This window comes from Talpa europaea (genome assembly GCF_964194135.1).
Source record: "Talpa europaea genome assembly, chromosome: 5".
NCBI lineage: Eukaryota > Metazoa > Chordata > Mammalia > Eulipotyphla > Talpidae > Talpa > Talpa europaea.
The window spans coordinates 88,946,735-88,970,372 of NC_140071.1; the positions used below are offsets into that span (position 1 = coordinate 88,946,735).

Sequence of the window (23,638 nt, forward strand, 5' to 3'; positions counted from 1 at the left end):
AAGTTCACCAGGGGCTGGGATGCAGCCACCCCCGCTCACCCCTACTCCAGCCTCCCTGCCTTGCCAGCCTGCAGGCTTGCCCCACAACAATTGGTGTAGAAAGAGCATTGAACCCTGAAAAGGCCATTAAGGGCTGTAGGGTAAAGTAAAAAGTATTAGGCTTTTCTGCCCATCCGCCATTAGGATGACGGAACCTTGTGGTCCTGAATGCATGCCTGATGGCGGGCACCCGGAGTAGGGTGTGGGCATAGGTAGATGGGAATCACCCGGTCTAAGACTGGGCTTTTAAGGACGGCGTCACAGGGATGCCAGCAGAAGCTGAGAAAGAAGCAGAAGCCGAGAGAGAAGCAGAGAATGCCAGAGAGCCCAGATAGAGTGAGGATTTGCTGGGGGTTGGGAGGACTTCCAGCCTCCCGGCCCCCCAGCACCCCTGCCTGCCATATGCCTGGTAAATCTAAATAAAAGACCTGCAAAAGCCACTGAGGACTCTGACTCCTCCTTTACCTGATCTGCATGGGACCACAGAAAACCTGCTCCGTGGCCTGTCCTGCCCTTACAAGGGCCTATAGGGTAAGGTTAAAAAAAGTATTAGGCTTTTCTGCCCTCCCGCCATTAGGATTGATGATGGGACCCTATGGTCCTGAATGCATGCCTGATGGCTGACACCTGGAGTAGGGTGTGGGCATGCATAAATGGGTACACCTGGGCTTAGAGACTGGGCTAAGGGCGGCCTCACGGGGAAGCCAGAACAGCAGAACAGAGCAAGAGGAACAGTGGAGAGCAAAAGGAGCAGAGAAGCAAATGCCATGAGAGAAGGCCGGAGAGCCCAGAGAGAGTGAAGACTTGCCGGGGGCTGGGAAGCCTGCCAGCCTCCTGGCAACCCTGCTTGCCGTGTACCTGGTAAGATGTAAAATAAAGCCTGAAAAAGCCACCAAGGGCTCCAGGACTCCTTTACCCGTCTGCTCGGATCATAGAGATCCTGCCCTGTCCCCATCCTGCTACAACAGGGCTCCAGAACTCTCCTTTACCCACCTGTCTAAATCGATAGGGAACCTGCTCCATGCTTGCTGACACTACAACATGTAAATACCTCACATAGTGTGGAAAATGGTGACTGCTCATTAATACCTAAATTTTAAAAACAAATGAATGAAATATAAAAATAGAACTAAAACAGGGCCTCCCTGGTGGCGCAAGGGGTTAAGCACATCACTGTGAAGCTATCCGCAGCCTCTGCAGCACAAATTCGATCCCTGGCCAGCCAGGGAGGTGACCCACATGGCGCAGTAGACCTGTCCTGTCTCACCCGCTGCTCCCCTCAACAGTGTACTTCAGTCTGCCTGTGCTGTTCCTCCCTCTGTATTTGGTGACTCCTCTCACCCCCCCACCCCCACACCCCTGGCCTGTACTGCAGTTCTTACATGCATAAATGAAAAAAAAAGTAGAACCAAAACAACTGAATGGTCTGGTTGTAGCTTGACACTGGTTAGAATCACATAGAGTTTGATTTTTAAAATTGTGTGCAAAAACTTGTGGAAATGCGAACTCTGCAAAACCCAATGTCACATATTTTTAAAATAGTTATCTTTAACTTTAATCACATCCATTTTTCTTTCATCTAAGTTGGATAAGTAATAAACGAGGGTCTCTGATAAAAAACACTAATAAGCATTATCTTAAGTGGAAAGTTTACAGCCTGATGGGAGGGTCCAAATTCTGGCTGATACTTATCAATTGTGTTACTCTTTTAACACAATCCAGTAGTTCTGGATCTCAATGTCCTCACCTATAATAAAAGGGCAAAACAGAACCCTCTACAAAGTATTTTGAGAGGGTTAAGAAAGTAACTGCAGAGTATTTACAACAGTTCCTGGCACAAGGTCTCCTTGTCATTATTATTCAGTGTCAAATACTGAGTAGTAGGACAAGTTATAAAGCAACTAAACCAAAAATCATTTATGAATGCTCTAAACAGGCTAAGATATATATACTTATACCCTCAAATCACTACGCTGTCAATAAAGAGAAGTCACTCTCTTCCATAGAGCAAACCAGGTTCCTGTCTCAGAGCTTTAGCAAATCTTTGATGCCAATCCTGCCTCACTGGCACCCTTAAAAGATGCTGACCGTCCAGGCCAGCAAGGTCAGGTCTCAAGGGACTGAAAATTCCTACGGCTAGTACTGGTCTTTCTGACTAGGCAGGGAGAGGAAACCATCTTAATAGTTGTTTCTTAGCCCAAGTGTACTGACGAAGTGCCCATAGCTATCAATTGGAATCAAAACCGGGTAATTAGGGTGGTAAAGTAGGCCTTGGTGGCAAAAGGAGATAATTTCCCTTTTATGAGACCCATTGTTAACATTTTTCCTATGCCCTCCTTCTCTCAGCAGCAAAAATATTAAGTGAGAATTATACTTTACCAGTAACTCTCTCCTCAGATCATCGTTTTCATATTGACGCAGCTGATTCAAAACATCCTCAATCAAGTGACTCCTTCTGACTGTTAGATTCAAGGTGGGGGGCAGCAAAGCTAATTCAGACCCTCTTTGTTCCATAATTCCAACCAACCTCATACAGGCTCTAAATTTCTTCTCCTAGGAAAAAAAATGTTTCATTTCATTTTGCCATTTGTTCTAAGTAGAAACTCATAAAGTAGCACACATTGACTTGAGTTTATGATAAGTGCACATCACAAATATTTATGAAAAGAGCTTCACATACACTACTGGAGATAAGTTACATAGCCTATTCACCCTTGATGAGAAGAAACATGGGGCCTAAGGAACAAAAAGTTCCAGGGAGCCAGGCGGGATGAACAGCAAAGAGACCAGCTGCAGGTCCCACTGAATCCCTTTATCCTGTAAACACAGTTGTTAAATACTTAAGTTACCAAAAATAATTACCATCAATAGGCTGAGAGACTGATTAGTATCCATTCATCACTAGGCACTGAGGCAGTGTGCAATCATAATCAGAAAAGATTATTATAATTAAGAAGGTCATCTTAGAAAGAAGCAGGTTGCTGGAAAAACTCAGGTTTGAGTGAACTCTTTAAAAAGATACAGTAGGAGGAAAATCCAGATGAAATTTTAGCTGATATATAATGTAAGAAGTTAGTGCAAAATGGCCAAAAGGCATATGAAAAAATGTTCAACATCACTTGTAATCAGGGAAATGCAAATCAAAACTACAATGAGATACCATCTTACACCAGTGAGAATGGCACATATTAAAAAAACTAGCAACAACAAATGTTGGCGAGGTTGTGGAGAAAAAGGAACTCCCGTGCACTGCTGGTGGGACTACAAACTGGTCCAACCACTATGGAGAGCTGTGTGGAGATTTCTTGACCTACTAAACTTAGAGCTTCCATATGATCCAGCAATTTCACTCCTAGATACACCCAAATGACACAGAAACATTAATTCCAATAGGGCACCTGCACGCCTATGTTTATAGCAGCACTATTTACAACAGCTAAGCGATGGAAACAACCCAAATGCCCAAAAATAGATGACTGGATCAAGAAGATGTGGTACGTATACACAATGGAATATTACTCAGCAATCAAAAAAGATAAACACATGCAGTTTGCAGCAACATGGATGGAGCTAGAAGGGATCATGCTCAGCGAAATAAGTCAGAAAGAAAAGAAAAATACCGGATGGTCTCACTCATAGCAGGAATTTAGAAAACTTAAATAAGAGACCAGGAAAAAGACTAATAAATACAAAGTAAAAATAACAAGCAACTATAAACCGGAGACACACTACGGGGGGCGGGAGAGGGAGAGGCAGGGAGAGGAAGGACTAGAGTCAAAATAAAGGGGGTTGCAATTGTATGGGGAATATAACCATAATGAAAATGCATACATTGTGCAAAGATGAAAAATGATGTAAAATTATATAAAACATTAAAAAAATATTTTAAAAAAAGAAGTTAGTGCAAGATAATAAAGTGAGACAGGCGCAAAAACATCCGAAGCCCACGTGGCCACTTGGGATCATTAAATCTGTGGCTTTTAGCAAATCAGAAAGCAAGCAAATGTCAGTTCTGTAAAATTAGGAGTTTGTTTAAAATCAGAAGAGAACAATCTAAGAGTTGAAGCTTTTAATTATCCTTGTTAAATATTTCATTAACAGTGATATTTAGAACTCACGTATCAAATTCTTATTTTACTTTATTAAATGAATTATGTGAAAGTATCTACTTTTAGGACATTTAAATATTTGGGGCTCTGTGTGAGGTGCTATTCTCAATGTTTTATCCATTGATATATTAACATATTTAATCCTTTAAAATTGGAATGAAGTACATTTCCCAAGGCACTTACAACTGTCCCATTTTTAAGTTCAAAACCACTTTGTTGTGTATGTTGTTAAATAAAACCAAATCAGCTGGTGACAGTACATTAAAAAGGGGATACTTTGACAAACCTTTATTTATGGGTTATCATCACAAAGTATCAACAATTAAAGGGTTCAAATTTCAAGAATCCTGCCAGATCTATTCCCAGTGCCATATTTTTTTCATTAGACTGGATCTCCTTAAATATCGGTACTAATCCTAACCAAGCCTAGTTAGCTATGCCTCTTTGAGTACCATTCAGAAGATACCAGGTACTTCATGGTCAAAGTTTTTCAAGTAGGCCACCTGCTGAAGCTCTATCCTTTGCTACTGAGGAATTAACAAGCCTCAGTGCTAAGCTAGGCAGATTGTTCAATATTCGATATTTATTCTCTTTTTCATTAGTGTCAGCTACTTGAATTCCTACACCATTGGTTTCACCTGTGGGTAGCTCTTTCATTACTCCCAAAATATTGTACATTTAGCACCTGGATAGTTAATGAAAACAAAGTAATGGGCATACATACCTGTATCTTTAAAAGCGAGTCTGCGTACAGTAGCTTAATTTTTGACAGAAAATTAAAGATAAATGGAAACTGACTGAATATAACAGGATAATGGATATTTACTGAAGTTTCCTACAAAAGAAAATGACAATAATTCTGATCAATAAAAGGACAGAGAATGTTTATGGCTTACCTCCAGTGTTAAATCCCTGTCAGCTTAAGATCCCAGTACCTCCAGTCAAAGCAATCCAAATTGCTATACAGCGGTACTGACATACCTAAGATTATCTATGTATAACTTCTAAATGTTTTATAGGTATCAATGAAATGTATACAAATCTAGCATTTTCAGTGTTCATGTAATTTAGCAATTAATTATAAACTCTAGATACATTCCCAGGAGTTTCTTCTACTCTACCTACACTCTGAAATGTAAATTAGTTCAGATGTATTTGGTAAAAAGACAGATGGAATGTTGCTAGCTGGTTAGCTTATACATGGTTTTTGCCAGGCAAGAGCTTCAATGTGCTAGAAGTAGAACTATAACCTTTAGAAATGGAAGAAAACTCAGGTCAGTGTTGACTTGGCAGCAAGTGCACCTTAACTGTATTTTAAAAACATAAAAAGGAACACTTATAACTAGAATGCTCTCCCAAAGTTACAGCCCTAAACTGGCAGCTCCTGGTGAGCCATGCTACCTTCCAGACCCATTTGAGAGTATCAGTGCTCCATGTCCTCTGCTGTCTCAGTCTGCCAGTTAGACAGGGAATTTCTGCTGTTTTGTTCTTGTGCATCTTTCACATTCTCTTGGCATCTCCACGAGCTGCTTGCCTAGTTGGTCTAAGCTATTTCTCTAGTGACACCCACTTTTCTGCTAGTGTTCTAGTTACAAAACTGCATAGGGCCTCCCCTGGTGGCGCAGCGGTTGAGTGCTGGGCTTTGTTCCCCAGCTGCGGGAGAGGGTCCCACAAAAAAACAAACAAAAAACCCAAAAAACAAAACTGCATAGGGGGCTGTCTATTATCATACTTTTCCAATAGGCCTGCTATATCTTTCTTGCAGTTTTCCAAAGTAGGATTTTTGGAAATTCACATACAAAGTTAGAACAGAAATGCGTTTTTTAACTCACTGATGGTCACTTTCCCTTCTTAAATATTCCATACTTACTGAGTTTCTCTTCCAAGAAGACCTTCTGTATGCTTCTCCATAAAAATCAAGCCAGTTTAAGAGTTCGTTTATTTTGAAAATATTTTCAGGCAGTTGATATTTAGTTTGGTTTACCTAAAATAAAATATAACCATTGAGACAGTTTCATATATAATCTTGCTTAACTGCTATTAATTAGATTATCAGAATTGATACAAACTGAACATTAACTGACCAAAATAAAGTTATAGCAGTTCTTCTACTGTCAAAGTCTCAAATTTTTAGGAACATAAAAAATAATTAAAATACAATAGTAAAGATTCATGTGATGATAAACTTCCAGTTAATTTTGATTCATAGAAAAGTTTTAAAAATCTTTTTGTCCCAAGAAAATAGGGCAATATGAATTCAAAGTACTTTGGGAGCCAACAGTTAATGTCTTGTTCTTTAGAGATTAACAGTATACAATTTATAGATGTTTCACTGGAAAGACATATTGGAATATTCCTATTCTGAAGTGGAATTTTCCAGCCCTCCACCCCCTGAAATGAACAGGGTTATTATGACATGAATATGAACATTCTAGATTCCAGCATCATGTTAATCATTAGTAATTGCAGGAAAATGAAAGCGACTCCATCATGTATCTATGATATCTTAGGCCCATAACTGCCCTAACCTGGGAAGATAACCAATTTCCCACTGATTCTTTCTGTGTATTAATGTGTACTCATGATCCATACAAAACTCTCATTAATCTTAGCAGAACAAAGAGGCATATGACATGTCCCCCTACCCCCAACCCATACATCTGGAGTCAGCAGTCTTACATACGAATGATCACGTGTATTAAGCAGGTAAGCACCTGTCAGGGTGCGTGATATGGACCCAACCTCAACTGAAGTATACTAATCCGCTGGCTTCCATGCTGAGGAGTCCCGCATGTAAGATGCCCTTAATAAATTTTAAGTGTAACTAATGGACATGCCAGCTTCCTTGTTGGACGCAAATTATTTTCTCAATTTGGGGGAATTTATTTATCCCTGCAGTCATATAGTCTGTGAAGATGCTGAGTAATAATGACGTTAGATGCTATACATGTGAGCATTAGTATTTGACCTGGATGAACCTAGTCCTGGCCTAAGTGTCTATAATTTTCAGGTCTTCTGAAAACCTCTCCTGTCTGTTTAAGCTGGGACCATTCTTCTGAATATTCTTACTGACTCTGGCCCAGGTCCCAAATGATCGAGGTCTTCCTGTACTACAACTAAAAATATAGTGAAGCTAATTCACCCCCGTGACTGTGGTGCTCTGGAGCCTAATGATCTCAACCTCGCATTGTCATTAGCCCCAATGTCCCTAGAGTCACAGAGAAAATGAGGGATTCATCCTCATGGCTTCTTGTGTTCCCCTTCTGAGGCTGGGACTGGGATTGACAAATATTTTAATGTCACTACTGTATCAAAGGACAGTACAGGAAGGCTTGAGGATTTTTTTTGTTGCTGCTTTAGTATTTCTCTGAGTTCTCTTTGTATGTGACAAAATAGAATACATTTTCCCTGAGTTTTCCAATAATTTCTCCATTTCTAAAATTCCAAAATATTTTTTCAATGAACTTTTCTTTTCCCAGATGACCAAAATATATTTCACATGTATTTTTAAAAGATTTATTTATGCATAAAAGCGCTAAGAGGTGTGTGGGGGGTGAGATGATTCACCAGAGACAGAGTGGGGAGCAAAACAGGTGGAATGACTAAAATTTGGTACTGAGGGGAGCAGTGAGTGAGCCAGGAGAGATCTGCTGCACCATCTGGGTTAGCTCCCTGGCCAGGAATCGAACTTGAGCCAGGAATTGGTAGCTGCAGTGGCTACTGAAAGCTTCATAGTGCTGAGACTTAACCCCTTGAGTCACCAGGGAGGCCCCCTGTATTTGGTTTTCATACACGGTTCCTGGTTTACAATTCCATTCAGAATTTAAGTGTTGAGAATGTTAAATATGTCTCTTACTATGTTAATAAATGTAACTTCTGAAGAGAACCTAAGGGGTGAGGTCTCTGGTGGTGCTATGGATTAAGCACAGCACTATAAAGCTATCCTCAGCCTCTGCAGCACAGCAGGCCAGGGAGTTACCCACATGGTGCAGCAGACCTCTCCTTGTCTTGCCCGCTGCTCCCCTCAGCGGTGTATTTCAGTAGATGTGCCTGTTCTGCTCCCTATTCTGTCTCTGGTGAATCCTCTCACCCTCCACCCCGCACCTCTGGCCTGTATCCCAGTTCTTGTATGCATGCATGCATACGGGTTTGATTCCCAGACTGCCAGGGAGATACCCACAAGGCATGGCAGACCTCTCCTGTCTTGCCCGCTGCAAAACTCAGCAGTGTTTTCAGTCGTCTGCCTGTTCTGCTCCCTGCTTTGTCTCTGGTGAATTCTCTCACTCTCCCATGCCTCTGGCCTATACCCCAGTTCTTATATAAATAAATAAATCTTTAAAAAAAACAAAACAAAACAAAAAGAACCTAAGGATGGGCTGGTTGCCAGGGAAACCAACATGATGGTGGTGGAACTTTCAGTCCCACTACCAGATTTCCTGGAGAAGCCATGGAAGTTCTTCCTAGTACCCTTTTCCCCCATACCTTACCCTATGCAGTTCCTCTATCTGGCTGTTGATCTGTATATATTTGCACTGTATTTGTGAGAGAGTGAGTAAATGGGTTTTCTGAGTTCTTTGTGCCATTCCAGAAAATTAATCAAACCTTTGGCTTACACAGCTAATTATCCAGGGCTTTTGAAAGGTGTCTGCCTGGGGCTTGCAGCTAGTGTATAAAGTGGAGGGTGGTCTTGGAAGACTGACCTTTAACCTGTGGAATATGATGCTACAATTGCCAATACAGTTTCAGAATTAAGCTGAATTCTTAGACACCTTGCTGGAGTCTGAGAATTTCTTGATGCTGTGGAGAAGCCTTCACACACCCCCATATTGGAAACTGGACGCAGGCGCCCTATTACGAAATGCTATACATAAGAGCTTAAGATTCATGCCAGGCAGAACCAAGCACATTTTTATTGTAACATAAAGACATGGGTTTCTAAATGAATCCTTACCCTGTGCAGCTTTCTCAACATTTCCAGGAGAGCTTTAATGTGACTATTATTCTCAGTACTTTCAGTCCAATAATGCAGCTGTGCAATGATGGCTCTTTTAAACATCTGAACCAGTTTGCTGAAAGTGGATTCTTGCAGAGATGCCCAATATTCCTCTAGAGATGCAAAGGCAAATATAATTCTTACGTAATGTCTCTTGGATTCTTACTTAGAGGTAAAAAATTGGTCAGTATTTCCCAGAACTGATAGAATATTCTCACATATATGAAGCTACAAAAACACATTTATAGTAATGTTTTCAGTAAATACAATTATAATTAAAAGTTTAAAATTTAAAATACTAGAAAAGTAGTCCTTGATCTAGTTAATTTGTGGGGGGAAAATTGTCACATTTTTGCACAGTTGAAATAGCATACTGTATTAAAAACTGAATTAAAAATTATCTGATTATGAAACTTTTTGTGTCATTCAGTTTTTATCTCTCACAAACATCTTTCAGCATTGTAAAAACAAGAAACACCTTAAAGATAGTTTTTTATCACTTACAATGATATCTAGATGTAAGAAAACTTAAGATTGGACTCTTTTGGGCTTAATATGTTCACTATGCATCACAAATACCTCATCTCAGCAGGTCCTTATTATTTGCTACAATGTTAATGAGGAAAAAAAATGATTTCTAGTAATGGCCACTGTGTATGTGGAGTGTGCACATTTTCCTCATCTCCGCATGTGTGCAGTAAGTATCTTGTGATAGAAGGGCCTTCTCTCTAGGCTTGATACTTGCCTTATGACCTAGCTGCCAGGAAGGGCTTCAGCCCATGATCCCAAAGTGAAATGTGACTTGGAAAATAAGTGAATGGGCAAAATATTGTTTCATATCCAAAGTGTTGTTGTGGGTCTTTAAAAGTCTAATGGTGTTTTTGTAACCAGAAATATACTGTAGAAACTTAACTCTTGTTTATGTCAATTAGCCCATGGTAAAATGGTTTCATTACATGTTCTTTTCACTCACAGACACAGTTTCTAAGAACTTATCAATGACATATAATATGCAATCTAATCAGACCCCTACACCTAAACTTCCAGGGTACTGGAAATATGTAAGGATGAAACAAATCCTAGATTTGGGACATTCTATAGAATAAATGACTATATATTTTTTAAAAAGTCATAAAATACTTGACAAATGGGTAGAAATTTTAACTTGGGCTAGTAACTAGAGAACATTAATTATGGAATTATAGCTAATTGTATTATGTGTGACCACAATGTCATGGTAATGGTAGGAGTTCCATAGTCTTAGGATATAAATTTAGGGGTGAAATATCATTAATGTCTTCATCCTTCAAATAGTTCAACAAAAATGAAGGCAATCTGTACACAGGATTGAGAAAGCACATATGGCAACATATTAATTGTTGGCCACTCTAAGGTAGAGGATACTCACTGCACTAATCTCTCAAGGTCTATGCATGAAATTTTTCATAATGAAAAGTTAGGGAAAGGACTTGTATGACTATGCCACACATATATTATTATAAGAACTCTACTAGGTACTAGAACAATCTGTTTTGGATGATCACAGTAATTATCATAGCATCTTTAGATTATAATCAGGATATGGACTAAAAATTGTAGATGTGTATCTTTGTTTTGCCATAACTTTATTAGGTATGTTTCCTCATTGGAAGGATGATAAAGTATTTTCAAATGTAAATTATCAATCTTACCTAGACCCCTTGAAGACTGCTCACTCATTTTACAAACAGCCTCTGCAAATGGAACCACCAGACTCTCCCAGTTGTTACTATCATGCATCATGGGACATTCTGGGAGAAGGAAGAAAACTTCTAAAGCTTCTTGGTATGGAGAATGAAATGGAAGATTTTTGAACAGATTATCCTTGAGACATGTGGTTATCTATGGTCAAAAAGGATCAGGGAAAAGACATTCAAATAACAGCAGCAACTGTGTGAAATTTGTAGTAACGAACAGTTTCATTCTACCATGAAGCTGGAAAAATCATTTAGTCTTTCTAAGTGTATACATCTCACCTTGCCTAACCTTCCTAATACATGAGGTGTAGATACTGTAAGTATTCCCCTGCATTCAGTTCCTGGGGTACTGGATGAATGGACTGATTCCCAATTAACAGGCAGTCTTCTCAGCAATAGTGCTACATTCTAAACACCCTATCTCCCCACCATTTCCATGTTCCCACCCCATTTTTCTCAAAAGAGAAAGAATGTGTCAGAATCCCAAAGAAGATGACAAAAATATAGACCAAAACAAAGCAACAACAGAAAGAATAGGGTTTCCCATTAACTTCTCATAGGACCATCTGTCTCATCACTAACTTTCTCCACCAAACTCTAGTTTCTAGCCCTTCCAATTCCTTGTAGTTTCCCTCATTGAAAATGCAAGTATTCAGGGGGGAATTCAAATAGAATACTTAATATATGTTAAGTGTTCTCAGATAACAACAACTGCTTGAAAAATCACTAAGGTAGGGCCTCCCTGGTGGCACAAGTGGTTAAGACGCAACCTATGAAGCTATCTGCAGCCACTGCAGCACCAGTCTGATCCCCGACCAGGGATCAAACACATGGTGTAGCAGACCTCTCCTGACTCGCCCACTGCTCCCCTCAGCAAGGTATTTCAGTCAATCTGCCTACTCTGTTCCCCACTCTGTCTCTGGTGAATCCTCTCACTCTACCCCCACACACCTAGCCTGTACCCCAGTTCTTGTATGCGTAAACAATCTTAAAAAGAAAAAAAAGAAAAATCACTAAGGTAAGTCATTATTCATGAAATATTTATCTGGTAGTGTGCTAAGTGATTTACATGTATTAATTAGGTCACTAATTAATGTTTTTTCTATTAACATAAACTGATTTTATAATTCAGAACTCTTCGAGAAATTAACTTGCTCAAGGCCACACAGCCAAGTGGGGATCTTCCCAGGATGTTTCTGACGACAAAGTACAAAATCTTAATCACTAAATTATGGGACATGGGTTAAAAGATATCTCTAAATTAACTAATTCTTATAATTATTTATTGTTATGCCAAAGTATATCAGGATTTTATCATGAGGTTTAGTTTTTGGAATAACACACATCTGAAACCTTATTTAACATATCTCTTATAGCATACACTCCTTTTTTCTCTTTCTTCCTCATCAGCCACATCCCTAAACTTCCCACGATCCACTCCCCACCCTTTAGGATTATTGAGATACTCTCAAGACAGTTATGTTTCATGCTGTGCTTCCATACTTTCCTGACCGCCAGGAATACATTCCCCCATGTAAGCATCTTGGAAAGGCCCCCTTCTTCTGGTTTTGGGTACTCTGAATAGAGGTGACCATTCACTGCCCTTGAAATGACTAAATCTTTCATCCAAAAATAGTATTACATACCACTATGTTCTAAGGTAGGCACTACGGAAGACAGTGGCACATAAAACACATACAGTCTTCACACTGATATCTATGGGTTATGTGTCTGGCTCCTTTACTAAAACCATGAGCTTCTTTTCACCTTTCATTTTGCATTAGGAATCAGAGTCCCCACATATACCAATTATTCAAATGGTTGCCAAATAAATAAATAAATGAATGCCAAAAGTCTGAATCACAATCACAGAAATCTCAAAATAAAAGGAAATATTACAAGTCTTAGGAGCCACCTATCCCTTCTGAAACAAAGATTACTCTGATTATGCTGCTTACACACTGTATGATACTGTTCTGGCACAACCAAGGCATAATTAGTTTTAGTGAGAAACTGGTCCAACCTTTTCCCTTCACAGATGCAGAAATAACCTATCTTTAGTGATCTTTCCACTAACTAGTGCATAGTAGTGCTGATAAAGGGATCCATTTTACTCCAGACTCTTTAATTGGGCTGTGGTCCTGCAAAATTAACAGAATTAATCTTTCCATCTTCTCTTGGGAGAAGAAAAGTGTGAGAGAAAGAACTTGTAGTGAAGTTATGGAATGCTGGCAGTGGCAGAGAGAGTAACCAAGCAAGTGAGGGAGTGGGCAGGGAGGGTGAGGAAGACAGGTGAAAGAAGAGAGCAACATGGAGAGGAAAAAGAATGACAGGTACAGAACGAGAGAGAGACACAAAGAGAGACACCAGAGTGAGAACAGAGAGAAAGAGAGTGAGAGAACATAGGAAGTAACCACCTTAAAGCAACTGGAACAACAGAATGGGAAAATAAATTAATAAAGCTGTAGCAAGAAAATCAAAAGAAAGCATGTTTGGAGCATCTGCCAGTGGAAACCTAATGACAGTAATAAGTGTCATAAATCAAAGAAGCAATACTCACAGAAGGAAAAAGAATATCCTAGAGATAAGGAAATGCAATGGGATAAAAGAGAGGAAGAATTCAGACAATTCCTTGGTGAAAGGACCTTCATATTACAAAAGGTATTCTAAAGTCCGTATTTATGCTTAAGGAGAATTACATAAAAAATGCTGTTCTTGTTTTAGTGCACTAATCTCAACAAATCTGCCTATAGCCTTGAGTTGAAAAAAACTACCTCTTGGAGAGTGTGCAGATATGTGTATGTATGCAGGCACAGATGAACTATTTAGACTATTTGGAAACTATGTGATTACTAAACCAACTACTTTGCCCTAAATAGGCAAACTGCAGGGCCTCCCTGGTGGCACAAGGGATTAAGCATCGCACTATGAAGTAAATTGCAGCCTCAGAACGAGTTCGATCCCCAGCCAGGGAGGAACCCACATGGCGCAGCAGACCTCTCCTGTCTCGCCTGCTGCTCCCCTCAGCAGTGTATTTCAGTCGGTCTGCCTGTTCTGTTCCCCATTCTGTCTCTGGTGAATCCTCTCACCCTCCCGCACATCTGGCCTGTACCCCGGTTCTTGTATAAATAAATAAATAAATAGAAAAGAAAAGAAAAATAGACAAACTCCAGAATGCTGACTTCCACTTATTCTGCATGTGCTACAGGATCTCAGAGAATCTCTCAGAACACTTCCTGTGAAACTGAGCTTTTAAGAAATCTTTTAGTATATTTTCTTTTTCCAAATAACAGTCTGAAGAATACCACCGTGTTAGTTATCCAGTCCTTTTGAGATAACTCCTTAAAGGTGTTTCTTGCTTTACTTAAATCCAAATGCATAGACATGGTTTCTGTAGCTATTCTGTGGAAGGAAAATAAATTTGAAAATGGATGGATATGGAAATGGAAAAGGACACTTCAAAATCAGATGAAAAGTTTTTTCTAAAGTATGCATTACTTCAGTAAAATTTCCTTTCCCTTCAACTTTACAATAACTGTCATACTCTGGGCTCAATACAAATACAATTAAAAATATAGCTGACAATGTGATTATTTCTAAAATGCAAAAAAAAAAAAATCAAGGTTGCATTAGCTATAACCTCGGAATTTAACTCAGGTATTGTCTTATCTTAGATCAATAATCAATAAATATTTTCCAGTAAAAAGTCATTAAAAAAGGTAAAAACATTTTTCCCAGTCATATGAACTAAAAGTAAGGTCCAAAAGGAGGTGGCTTTAGAACAGTAAATTTTTTTCTTCCAGTAGAAAGTTACTTTAAAATGTATATCTTAGCCCATAACATGTTTATGGTGACTGAATATATCCACTGCCTAAAAATAGATATTCTTTATAAAATATGTTTAATGTCTAAAAATAGGAAATGTTTTTAAATAAATAAACATTACAAAAATACTTATGAAAGTGCAAAGACATAGTTTTGTAATATTTAAAAACTTAATGAAGCTGTAATAACTTCCAATATTGGTTAAAAAAATTAAGGTACAGCCATGCAGCCATTCAAATAGTTTAAAAAATATTAAACATTGAAATTGAATAAAATCTAAAATATGTTAAATGTAAGGCAATGTAAAAAAATGCCTGTTTGTCAAAGAATACTGCATGTAAAAAATATATATATACAAGTGCTAGCTATTACTCTTGAGTGGTGGATAACAGGGACGTTTCATTTTCTTTTTATTGCATGTCTGTATTTTTGACATTTTTATAGCGAGCGCATTATTTGCTTTTTTTATTAGCTAATACACAGCTAATTATTTTACTCTCAAATCATTTTTAAACCATTTTTCAGTTATTTTTAATTGAGGTATAACTGATAAAACATTCTATTAGTTTCAGTTGTACGATATAATGATTTGATGTTTATCTTTGTATATATTTAAAAATGATCAACACAGATGTCTTGTTAACATCTATTACCAAACAGTTACAGGTTTTTTTTGTGGGATGAGAACTTTTAAGATTTACTTTCATAGCAATATTCAAATATATAATTCAGTGTTACTAATTAAAATCACAACACGTTATACACAGAATTTATCATATGTATTACCTTTCCTTTAAAAAACTTCCAATCAGACAAGCAGGGGATGAAAATATCTCTCTGATTTCCCTATATTAGGAATAAGAAGGTAGTTAAAGCAAAGCAGAATAGGCTCCTGATAGCAGGAAACTTTGACAAATGAAACATCTCATCACTATCCTTGAAACTTCTCCCTATCTCAGTTTGTTTGCATAGTTCATTGGGAATCTAAAAGTCATTCCATTTGTTAAATTTCAAAATTTCAGTAGCAAACATGGGACACATGCCCAAACAAAGAAGCCACAGGGAAAGAGGAAAAAGGTTGACCTAAGGTCAGTATTTTCTTAGACAAACAAAAAACAAAACACTCCCATCCTACTCAATTTTCCAAGCTCTGTTTATTTCTGTTCCACTGAAGTGGGAAAAAACAATTAGCAGAAATTAAATGGAGGGTGGGATGGGATTGTAAGCTCAGTTCTGTCATACAAATAATTACACAAATAGTTCCTAATCATTTATGCTTTGCAAATTATGATTCAACTATTTTGTATAAATACTTCCCAGAATTAGAGAGCCATACTTAAAAATCTCTAAAAGAGGATGTTTGGAAAAACGAGTATAATCTTGACAGACACTAAGATTTCTATCGTTTACAGCAAGGTTGCCCAAGCTGTTTAGCTGTGAAAAGGAGGTCCACAAATGAGTGGCTCCCACCAGGTAAAGCAGGGTTGGGAAACTACAAGTTGCTTTCTGCTCAGAGTTATAATATACACAAACATACCAGAACCCAGGGAAATCCTGCAGTAAAGCAAGCCATCCTCATGAAGCTTACATGTGATGGTGAATTTATGTGTCAACTTGGCTAGGCCATGGTACTCGGACATTTGTCTAGATGTTACTGTGTAGGTCTTTTTCAAATGAGAGTAACATCTAAATCAGTAGACTCTGCCTCCGTAGTGTGGATGGTAACTTATCCAATCAACAGACGAGAAAAAGGCTGCGGTCCTCTGAGAAAAGGAGTCACTCCCTCCAGGCTGTCTGGGACTCAAGCTGCAACACTACTCCTCTGCCTTACAGATTTTGCACTTGGCCAGACCCTATAATCATATAGGTCAATACCTTAAAATAAATCTGTCTACACCCATACATACACACACATCCTCTTGGTTCTGTTTCTCTGGTGACCTCTGAGTAATTGACCACTAGTTGGCCACAGTATCTTATACTTTACTTTGTGCAGAACCAGATGGGGAAACATTACTTTAGAGGTTATATAAACAGAGAGACACCAGGGGTGTACCTTTTTGTATTCTGCCACTGTGTAGTCCCCACACCAGCAATCCATCTCTTTACAGTCCCTCCATTCAATGTGGGAATGTTCCTCTTCAGATTAACATAGGAATTCTGGAAACAAACAAAAAAGTAAAATACAATAATTTAGACACAACAGAAATAGTTACCCAATTTGGGGGCACATCTTTTTTTTTATTTTATTTTTTTTTAAACATTTTTTTTTAATTTTTTTTAAGAGGCATGTATTTTTATTTATTTATGATTTTTATTTACTTGTTTGTTTGTTGTGTTTATACATGCACTGGGTACAGTCAGAAGCGCGGGAGGGTGAGAGAATTCACCAGAGCCAGAGCGGGGAGCAGAGCAGGCAGAAGGACCGAAGTACACTGCTGAGGGGAGCAGCGGGCGGCAGGAGAGGTCTGCGCGCCATGTGGGACCCTCCTCCGGTGGCCGGGAAGCAGCCGGGGATGGAACCGGCGCCACAGAGGCCGTGGGCAGCTTCGCAACCCAGCGCTCAACCGCTGCGCCACCGGGGAGGCCCTGGGGGCACATCTTAAGGCTACAGGGTAATATTGATTTTTACATATGGATATATACCTCTGAAAAATCATAAAGTAAGATTCTACCAAGGAATAATCACTCATTTGCCTAGTTGACAATTCATTATTTAAGGGGGTTTAAATGTAACATAAATTTCTCTGTGTCCCAATATTCAGCATTTCATAGAGGTACTGTCAGATTATACTGAACCTAAGTTAGCCCTGAAGGGAGACCCTAAAAGGATAGTGTGTAGAAATGGGAGGAATTTGATTTGTGTTGGTTAAGCAGGGCAAGGAAGTTATGGATTGATTATTCGTAAGCTTATAAACCTTCTTAGTACTGGCAAGCAAAATCTCTTTAGAATGCCAACTCACTAGTAAGTAAAAACCACTGGCAAGGAACTTTCTAAAAGGTAAGTAGAATCTAAGGAAATCACAGATTCAGCATTTGCCAGGGAAAAATCTGCTGATTTTTTTGGGGAAATATCTATGTAGTTAATACAATAAAGTATCAGTTATGTCTAGCCAGTCCCCAAATGTCAGTTTACTAATCTGATGATTTGGAATTCACCAAATCTGGATTCTGGAACGCTTGGTTTTGCTTAACATACCAAGTTATAAAATATCTAAATATCTATTTTTACCTCTGGTTTCATCCAGAGCAAAATGCTTTGATTCCCTCCAGCAATCATTATTAACACCTTTCCTGAGATGTGGCTTTCTGAAAGGGATATAGAAAAGGGAAGAGTTTAACAAAGTAATTTGGCACAAACATGCACACTCAATTTAAATAGTTTCTGATTCTTCTTAACCTTAGTCCTTTAATTTTTTTAAAAAAGATTTATTTATTTATACAAGCACTGGGTACAGTCAGAAGTGCGGGAGGGTGAGAGAATTCACCAGAGCCAGAGTGGGGAGCAGAGCAGGCAGAAGGACCAAAGTACACTGCTGAGGGGAGCAGCGGGCGGCAGGAGAGGTCTGCGCGCTATGTGGGACCCTCCTCCAGTGGCCGGGGAGCAGCTGGGGATCAAACTGGCGCTGCAGAGGCTGCAGGCAGCTTCGCAACTCAGTGCTCAACCGCTGCGCCACCAGGGAGGCCCAGTTAGTCCTTTAATTTTTTTTTTTTGATAGTCACCACATTTCCCCTCCATAAATATATATATACTATACATATATAGGAGAAATACCTATTTCAGGATAAAGTCTAATTGGAAAACATAGGTGATTTGCAAGGTTGATATGTGGCATCAGTTTAACACACATAATTGATGCATATATGCTTATATTTAAAACACAAAGAAATATTTTATTAGGTAACTGTTTCCTGGTTTAATTCAGCTGCTATTACTAAAAAACCATATTCTACAACTCAAGATTTAACCAATGTTGCTGGTTGTCAAGAACGTAACTAAAAAACTCAAGTCTACATAATTAAATGAGATTATGAACTGCATAAGGCAACAACCGTACTGTTAATTTCCTCCAGAGGACTGAGAGAATTTTGGTACTTTATAATACTACTAAGCTTTCAGAAACAAGTAACTAAGGTGTACCGAGGCACTTCTATGATAGTGTTTCAGAGCTAGGGCGCTGAAGTCACATAGGGCACAGTTCACATTCAGCCAAACCACTTCCTGGCCATGAGAGCTGACAACACTTTGCTTTCTGTGTACCCCCTAGTAAAATGGGACACTGAGAGTATATATCCCAGAAGTGTTTACAATTGGTGAGAAAACACATTTTAAGCACAATCACAGTGCCCATGTGTCAGCTGCTCATCATTCTTTTTTTTTTTTTTTTTTTGTGGGACCCTCGCCCGTGGCCGGGGAATGAAACGGCGCTGCAGAGGCTGTGGGCAGCCTTGCAGCCCAGCGCCCAACCGCTGTGCCACCAGGGGAGGCCCAGCTGCTCATCATTCTGAGGGTATTACATGATTATGGGCCAATTTAGCCAGGTAAGAAAATCAATCACCATGAAATTAATAAGTCTCTTGCAAACTGGAATCAGAGCTGCATTTGCTTTTGAATCAATAATCTCTTTTATGCTGTATCATTTTTAAGTGCACAATAATCTTAATATGAAGGAGTAAGAGAAAATGAATGGTTGATTTAATAATTAGACTGGATATTTTAAATTGTTCATAAATAAAAAAAAAGAAAAAAGGTTTCACAGTTATTGTGGCCACAATATACACTTAGAAAAATCAGTGCCAACTTCTGTGCTCCTATAGAATTTACCAAATTTGAGTTCTTCATTTGATGGCAATTTCATGGGAAGTGGTATCAGTTGATTATGTGTTCCACCATTTCCCAGTTGTCCTTCTTTTCCAGAACCAAAAGAAAAGACCTTTCCCAAATCAGAAACATAGGCAAGTGTGTGCCACCTATTAAATAAAAGCACATACAGTCAATTCTCAATTATTCATAATGATGAGAGCATGCACCAATATAGTAAACTGCTGAAATAAAGTTTTCCAAGTGAGTCAAACTAGTTCTCAACTAGTTAACCACCTTCCAATGAATGAAATTAGCTATCTGGATGCTGACATGATACCAATACATGCTCGAGATGATTCTGGAACCCATAAATCTGTTCTAGACCATAATGCCCTATCCTCTCAAATGGTGTTTCCTTTATCAAGAAAATAATTTTCTGTTGCCTTTGATTCATTTTCCAAGCCTTGGCTTGATATTTTCCACCTCTTGGAAGCCACCCCTGAGTCCCTCCTCACCCTATCTTAGAAGATGGAATTAGGTAATGCTCTCTCTGAGCTACTACTCTGTTACCCAAAGATCACTGTCACACTGATTTTCATACTGATGTGTTTGATGGTCTATATTACTTCATGATAACTGTGGACTCAGGTGAGCTTCCCTGGGTGGCAAAACTCTACTATACTATCATGTATTGAGTGGGGAAAAGGTACTATAATCCATAGCTCCAAGGGAAGTGGACCCAGGAAATTCCTTGTTTGGAACCTTCCTAGACTCTTTTTTGACTGCTTTTAATTAGTATCCTATCCTCATAATAAATAAAACCATGATTATAACAGATTTCAGAGACTGCTGTGACTTTTTCCAGTGAATTCTGTTGTAGGGAGGTTTGCTCTGGTTTGTATTAAGAAACATCTACCTTGACTCTTTGTAATATATGCCTTTCAAAGGATTTTGTGTTATAAAAAGTCCACTGTGGTAAAGTTTCATTAGTTAACTCAGAGATATCGACTGCAGAGAATCTTATCATCCCAATAATCTGGTTAACCTTAATAAAACCCAATTATATAATTTTACACTGAGATCATGATTATATGTCTATATACTGAAAGTACATATACCCATTTTTTAATAAAAATTTCAATAATCGAACAAACCCATTACTTAGATTTACCCTGAATTTGCTTGTGTACAGTGAGGAAAAAATATCCAGAAGAATAATAAATATGTCTAGGTAAAGCATTACTTAATGCCACCAAAGCCCAGTATCTCATTGGCAAGAAGTAGATTTATGAATCTGATGTTCAAGGAAGATAATAAGTAAGCAAAATAAGGTGTCTGAGCAAAATTTTCTGCTTTTGTTTAAAAACAAAAATGAGTATCAAACTCCTCAGAATAGTCCAAAGCACCACTGCTACTGACTTGACTGTGTTCATACTAGAAGAATGATGGTAATCAGGAAGCACACTGGCTGCCCCCCAGGAGCTGCAGAAAAGAATGATTATACCAATGAATGATCCTTTGTGATTCATGTTATTTATACTTTCCCAAAATAATAATGACATTTTCCTTGAAGATAAAGCGAACTGAATTGGTACAAAGGGACTTCCTGAATCTCTTTTTCAACAGAAAATGAATTATATTTTTAAATTATATTATATTTTAAAAATCAATAAAAACAAATATATACTAAAATATTTATGATTATACGATAAAGTAAACTAAGCTTCTTTACACATGTGAAAATTTGATATTTCTATCTCAAAGAAACTATCTAAATTTATTATATTAATTTCTAGCAATTGTCACTGACACTTTACATCTTACCTTCCACATGCTATCTGGGTCACTCTACTTCCAGCAAGTTCAGTCACCAAACGGGGTTTTAACTCATTCTGTGTTGAATTGTGACCAAGTTGCCCAAACTTTCCAGCACCAAAGGTAAATACCAGCCCATCCTAAGGCAAAGGAACTCACATCAGACTCTCAAGAAACATGACACAAAACACAAAAGTAATATTCACGGACACAAAGGTATCAGTGAATTAATTAAAAGCACTGTCAAAGCAAACCTCAGAAACTATCAGGAGGACCTGTAGGAAGTGACAAACTTCTTCCATGGGAAACATTAACTCCCACACCTCATATTCTAGTGCTTCTGGAATTGCAGTCAAACTGAGACAAGGGCACACCCACCTTCGTGAGCAGGGCAGTGTGAGAGCCACCACATGCGACAAATTCAACTTTCTGATTATCCAGGGGTTCAATGAGGGAAGGAGAATCTTTACCTATGCAAAGGAAATAACAGCTGAAGTGACCAATACTGACTGTCACACTGGAGCTCCATTCTGCTGTAAATTACCCAGATGAATTCCTCAGCCTAGCAATCATAGTTCCCTGACACATTCTGACAAGAAAGACCATGTGTTGGAGTATTTAGGCCCAAAGGTGGGGCTAGGGAGGGTGTGACAGTGGTCAAAGGGTCACACTTGGGTACACCCACCTGTGAGAGACAAACCCCTTCCAGAGCCCATTCTGCTCTTTTTAACCTATCTTGATTAACTTTAACTGTAGCATATCTGATATTTCCAATTCCGAAATAGAATAAGCCTTTTAATGAATGTAAAGGTTCTTTATTTCTTTTAAATTCTCTATAGTGGGCCTCCTAGGTGGCGCGAGGGTTAAGACGCAACCTATGAAGCAATCCACAGCCACTGCAGCACAAGTTCGATTCCCGTCCAGCCAGGGAGCAACCCACATGGCGCAGCAGACCTCTCCTGACTTGCCTGCTGCTCCCCTCAGCCATGTACTTCAGTCAATCTGCCTGTTCTGTTCCCACTCTGTCTCTGGTGAATCCTCTCACCCTCCACACCTCTGGCCTGTACTACACTCTTGTATGCATAAATAAATAAATCTTTAAGAAAAAAAAATTCTCTATAGTGTCCTAGCTTCACACTACCTCTTCTTTCTTTCACAATTATTTTCTTGTCAAAGCACTTAGGAGATTCCACAAAAGCAGTTTAACTGCCCTTTATACATTTCCTGTTTCTGAATATTATTCTACTATTGAATTATGGGTCCTCCTGAGTAATTAACATCAGACCACAGAAAAACATACTGTTTGGCCAGTAATCCAGCATGTATAACCACAGTTGGTAAAGGAGCCAAGATAGCTGCACCTGAAAACTCTAACAAAATGCTTGGGCTCATGAGAAATTTTACCATCTGCTTTGTGGAGGTAGTTCATGAATGAAACACACACAGAGATGTAATTAGTGCCTTAAGAATAAGATTAGGATATGTGAATTCCTAAATAGAATTTTGGTATCCTTTTGTCAAGATAGAATTATGTTAGTAGATATTTAAGTGCCCAGGTCTAGAGAAAAGTTATGTGACTCCCCAAGTCCTACAGTTAGTTAACTGTGAAGTGGGAATCAGAATCCAGGTATACCAAACTCAGGTTCAATGATTTTCCCTTTTGCCACAGGACCTTGACAAGCATCTTAACTAGAATAAAAACTTCCATACTAAGCATGTCTTTTATACCAATGATGCTCTGAAGACAGAGATAACCAAAAAGACCAGTGCAAATGAAAGAGAGGATATGAACTCTTTTTGACGTGGAGATCCATGTAAAATTCATTTTTTATGTAACAAATACATGTTGATAATATAATTTGAAAATATTTCCATACTGTCAGTGTGGCCCAGGCCTAGTTGTCCAAAATCATTTCGTCCCCATGAGTAAACATTTCCGGACATGGATAAGGCCATGCTGTGGGCTTCCCCTGCTGAGATCTGCACCAAGGGGACTCCTGAGAGCTGCTCTACAACCTGCGGTACAGGGATTGAGATAAGCGTCCTTCCCACTCCGAGCTGGCCATGTACGTTCTGTCCCCAGGCAAAAAGCTCACCGCCTGGACATAAATAAAGAAAACGAAATTTTAGGAAGTTAAATACAGCAGATGTTACCCAAGAGTGTTATCTATGCTATCCATACTATAATATCACAATACTCACATTCAAACTGACAGGACTCTCAGATCCCATATGTCTGAGTCAGAAAACACAGACGAATCTTCTTTTTAGCAGCAACACTTACACATTTTTTTATCTCCTACTTCAAAGAGTACTG

The 23,638-nt window shown here is 38.8% G+C and overlaps 1 protein-coding gene across 1 annotated transcript in view; it reads right to left on the bottom strand.

Annotated features, from left to right (window-relative positions):
• Positions 1-23,638, bottom strand: part of HERC5 (HECT and RLD domain containing E3 ubiquitin protein ligase 5) — a gene marked incomplete at its 3' end in the record, with an annotated part of 58,858 nt that overhangs the window by 24,459 nt on the left and 10,761 nt on the right. The window contains exons 4-16 of the mRNA XM_084234270.1: positions 23,199-23,420; positions 21,700-21,791; positions 21,331-21,461; positions 19,528-19,673; positions 17,935-18,011; positions 16,759-16,862; positions 15,489-15,548; positions 14,186-14,279; positions 10,833-11,022; positions 9,100-9,254; positions 6,019-6,132; positions 4,873-4,983; positions 2,419-2,592 (exon numbers count right to left, since the gene is read on the bottom strand). Of these exons, the coding sequence (XP_084090396.1) occupies positions 2,419-2,592; positions 4,873-4,983; positions 6,019-6,132; positions 9,100-9,254; positions 10,833-11,022; positions 14,186-14,279; positions 15,489-15,548; positions 16,759-16,862; positions 17,935-18,011; positions 19,528-19,673; positions 21,331-21,461; positions 21,700-21,791; positions 23,199-23,420 (1,670 nt within the window). The remainder of the gene's footprint in view (positions 1-2,418; positions 2,593-4,872; positions 4,984-6,018; positions 6,133-9,099; positions 9,255-10,832; positions 11,023-14,185; positions 14,280-15,488; positions 15,549-16,758; positions 16,863-17,934; positions 18,012-19,527; positions 19,674-21,330; positions 21,462-21,699; positions 21,792-23,198; positions 23,421-23,638) is intronic.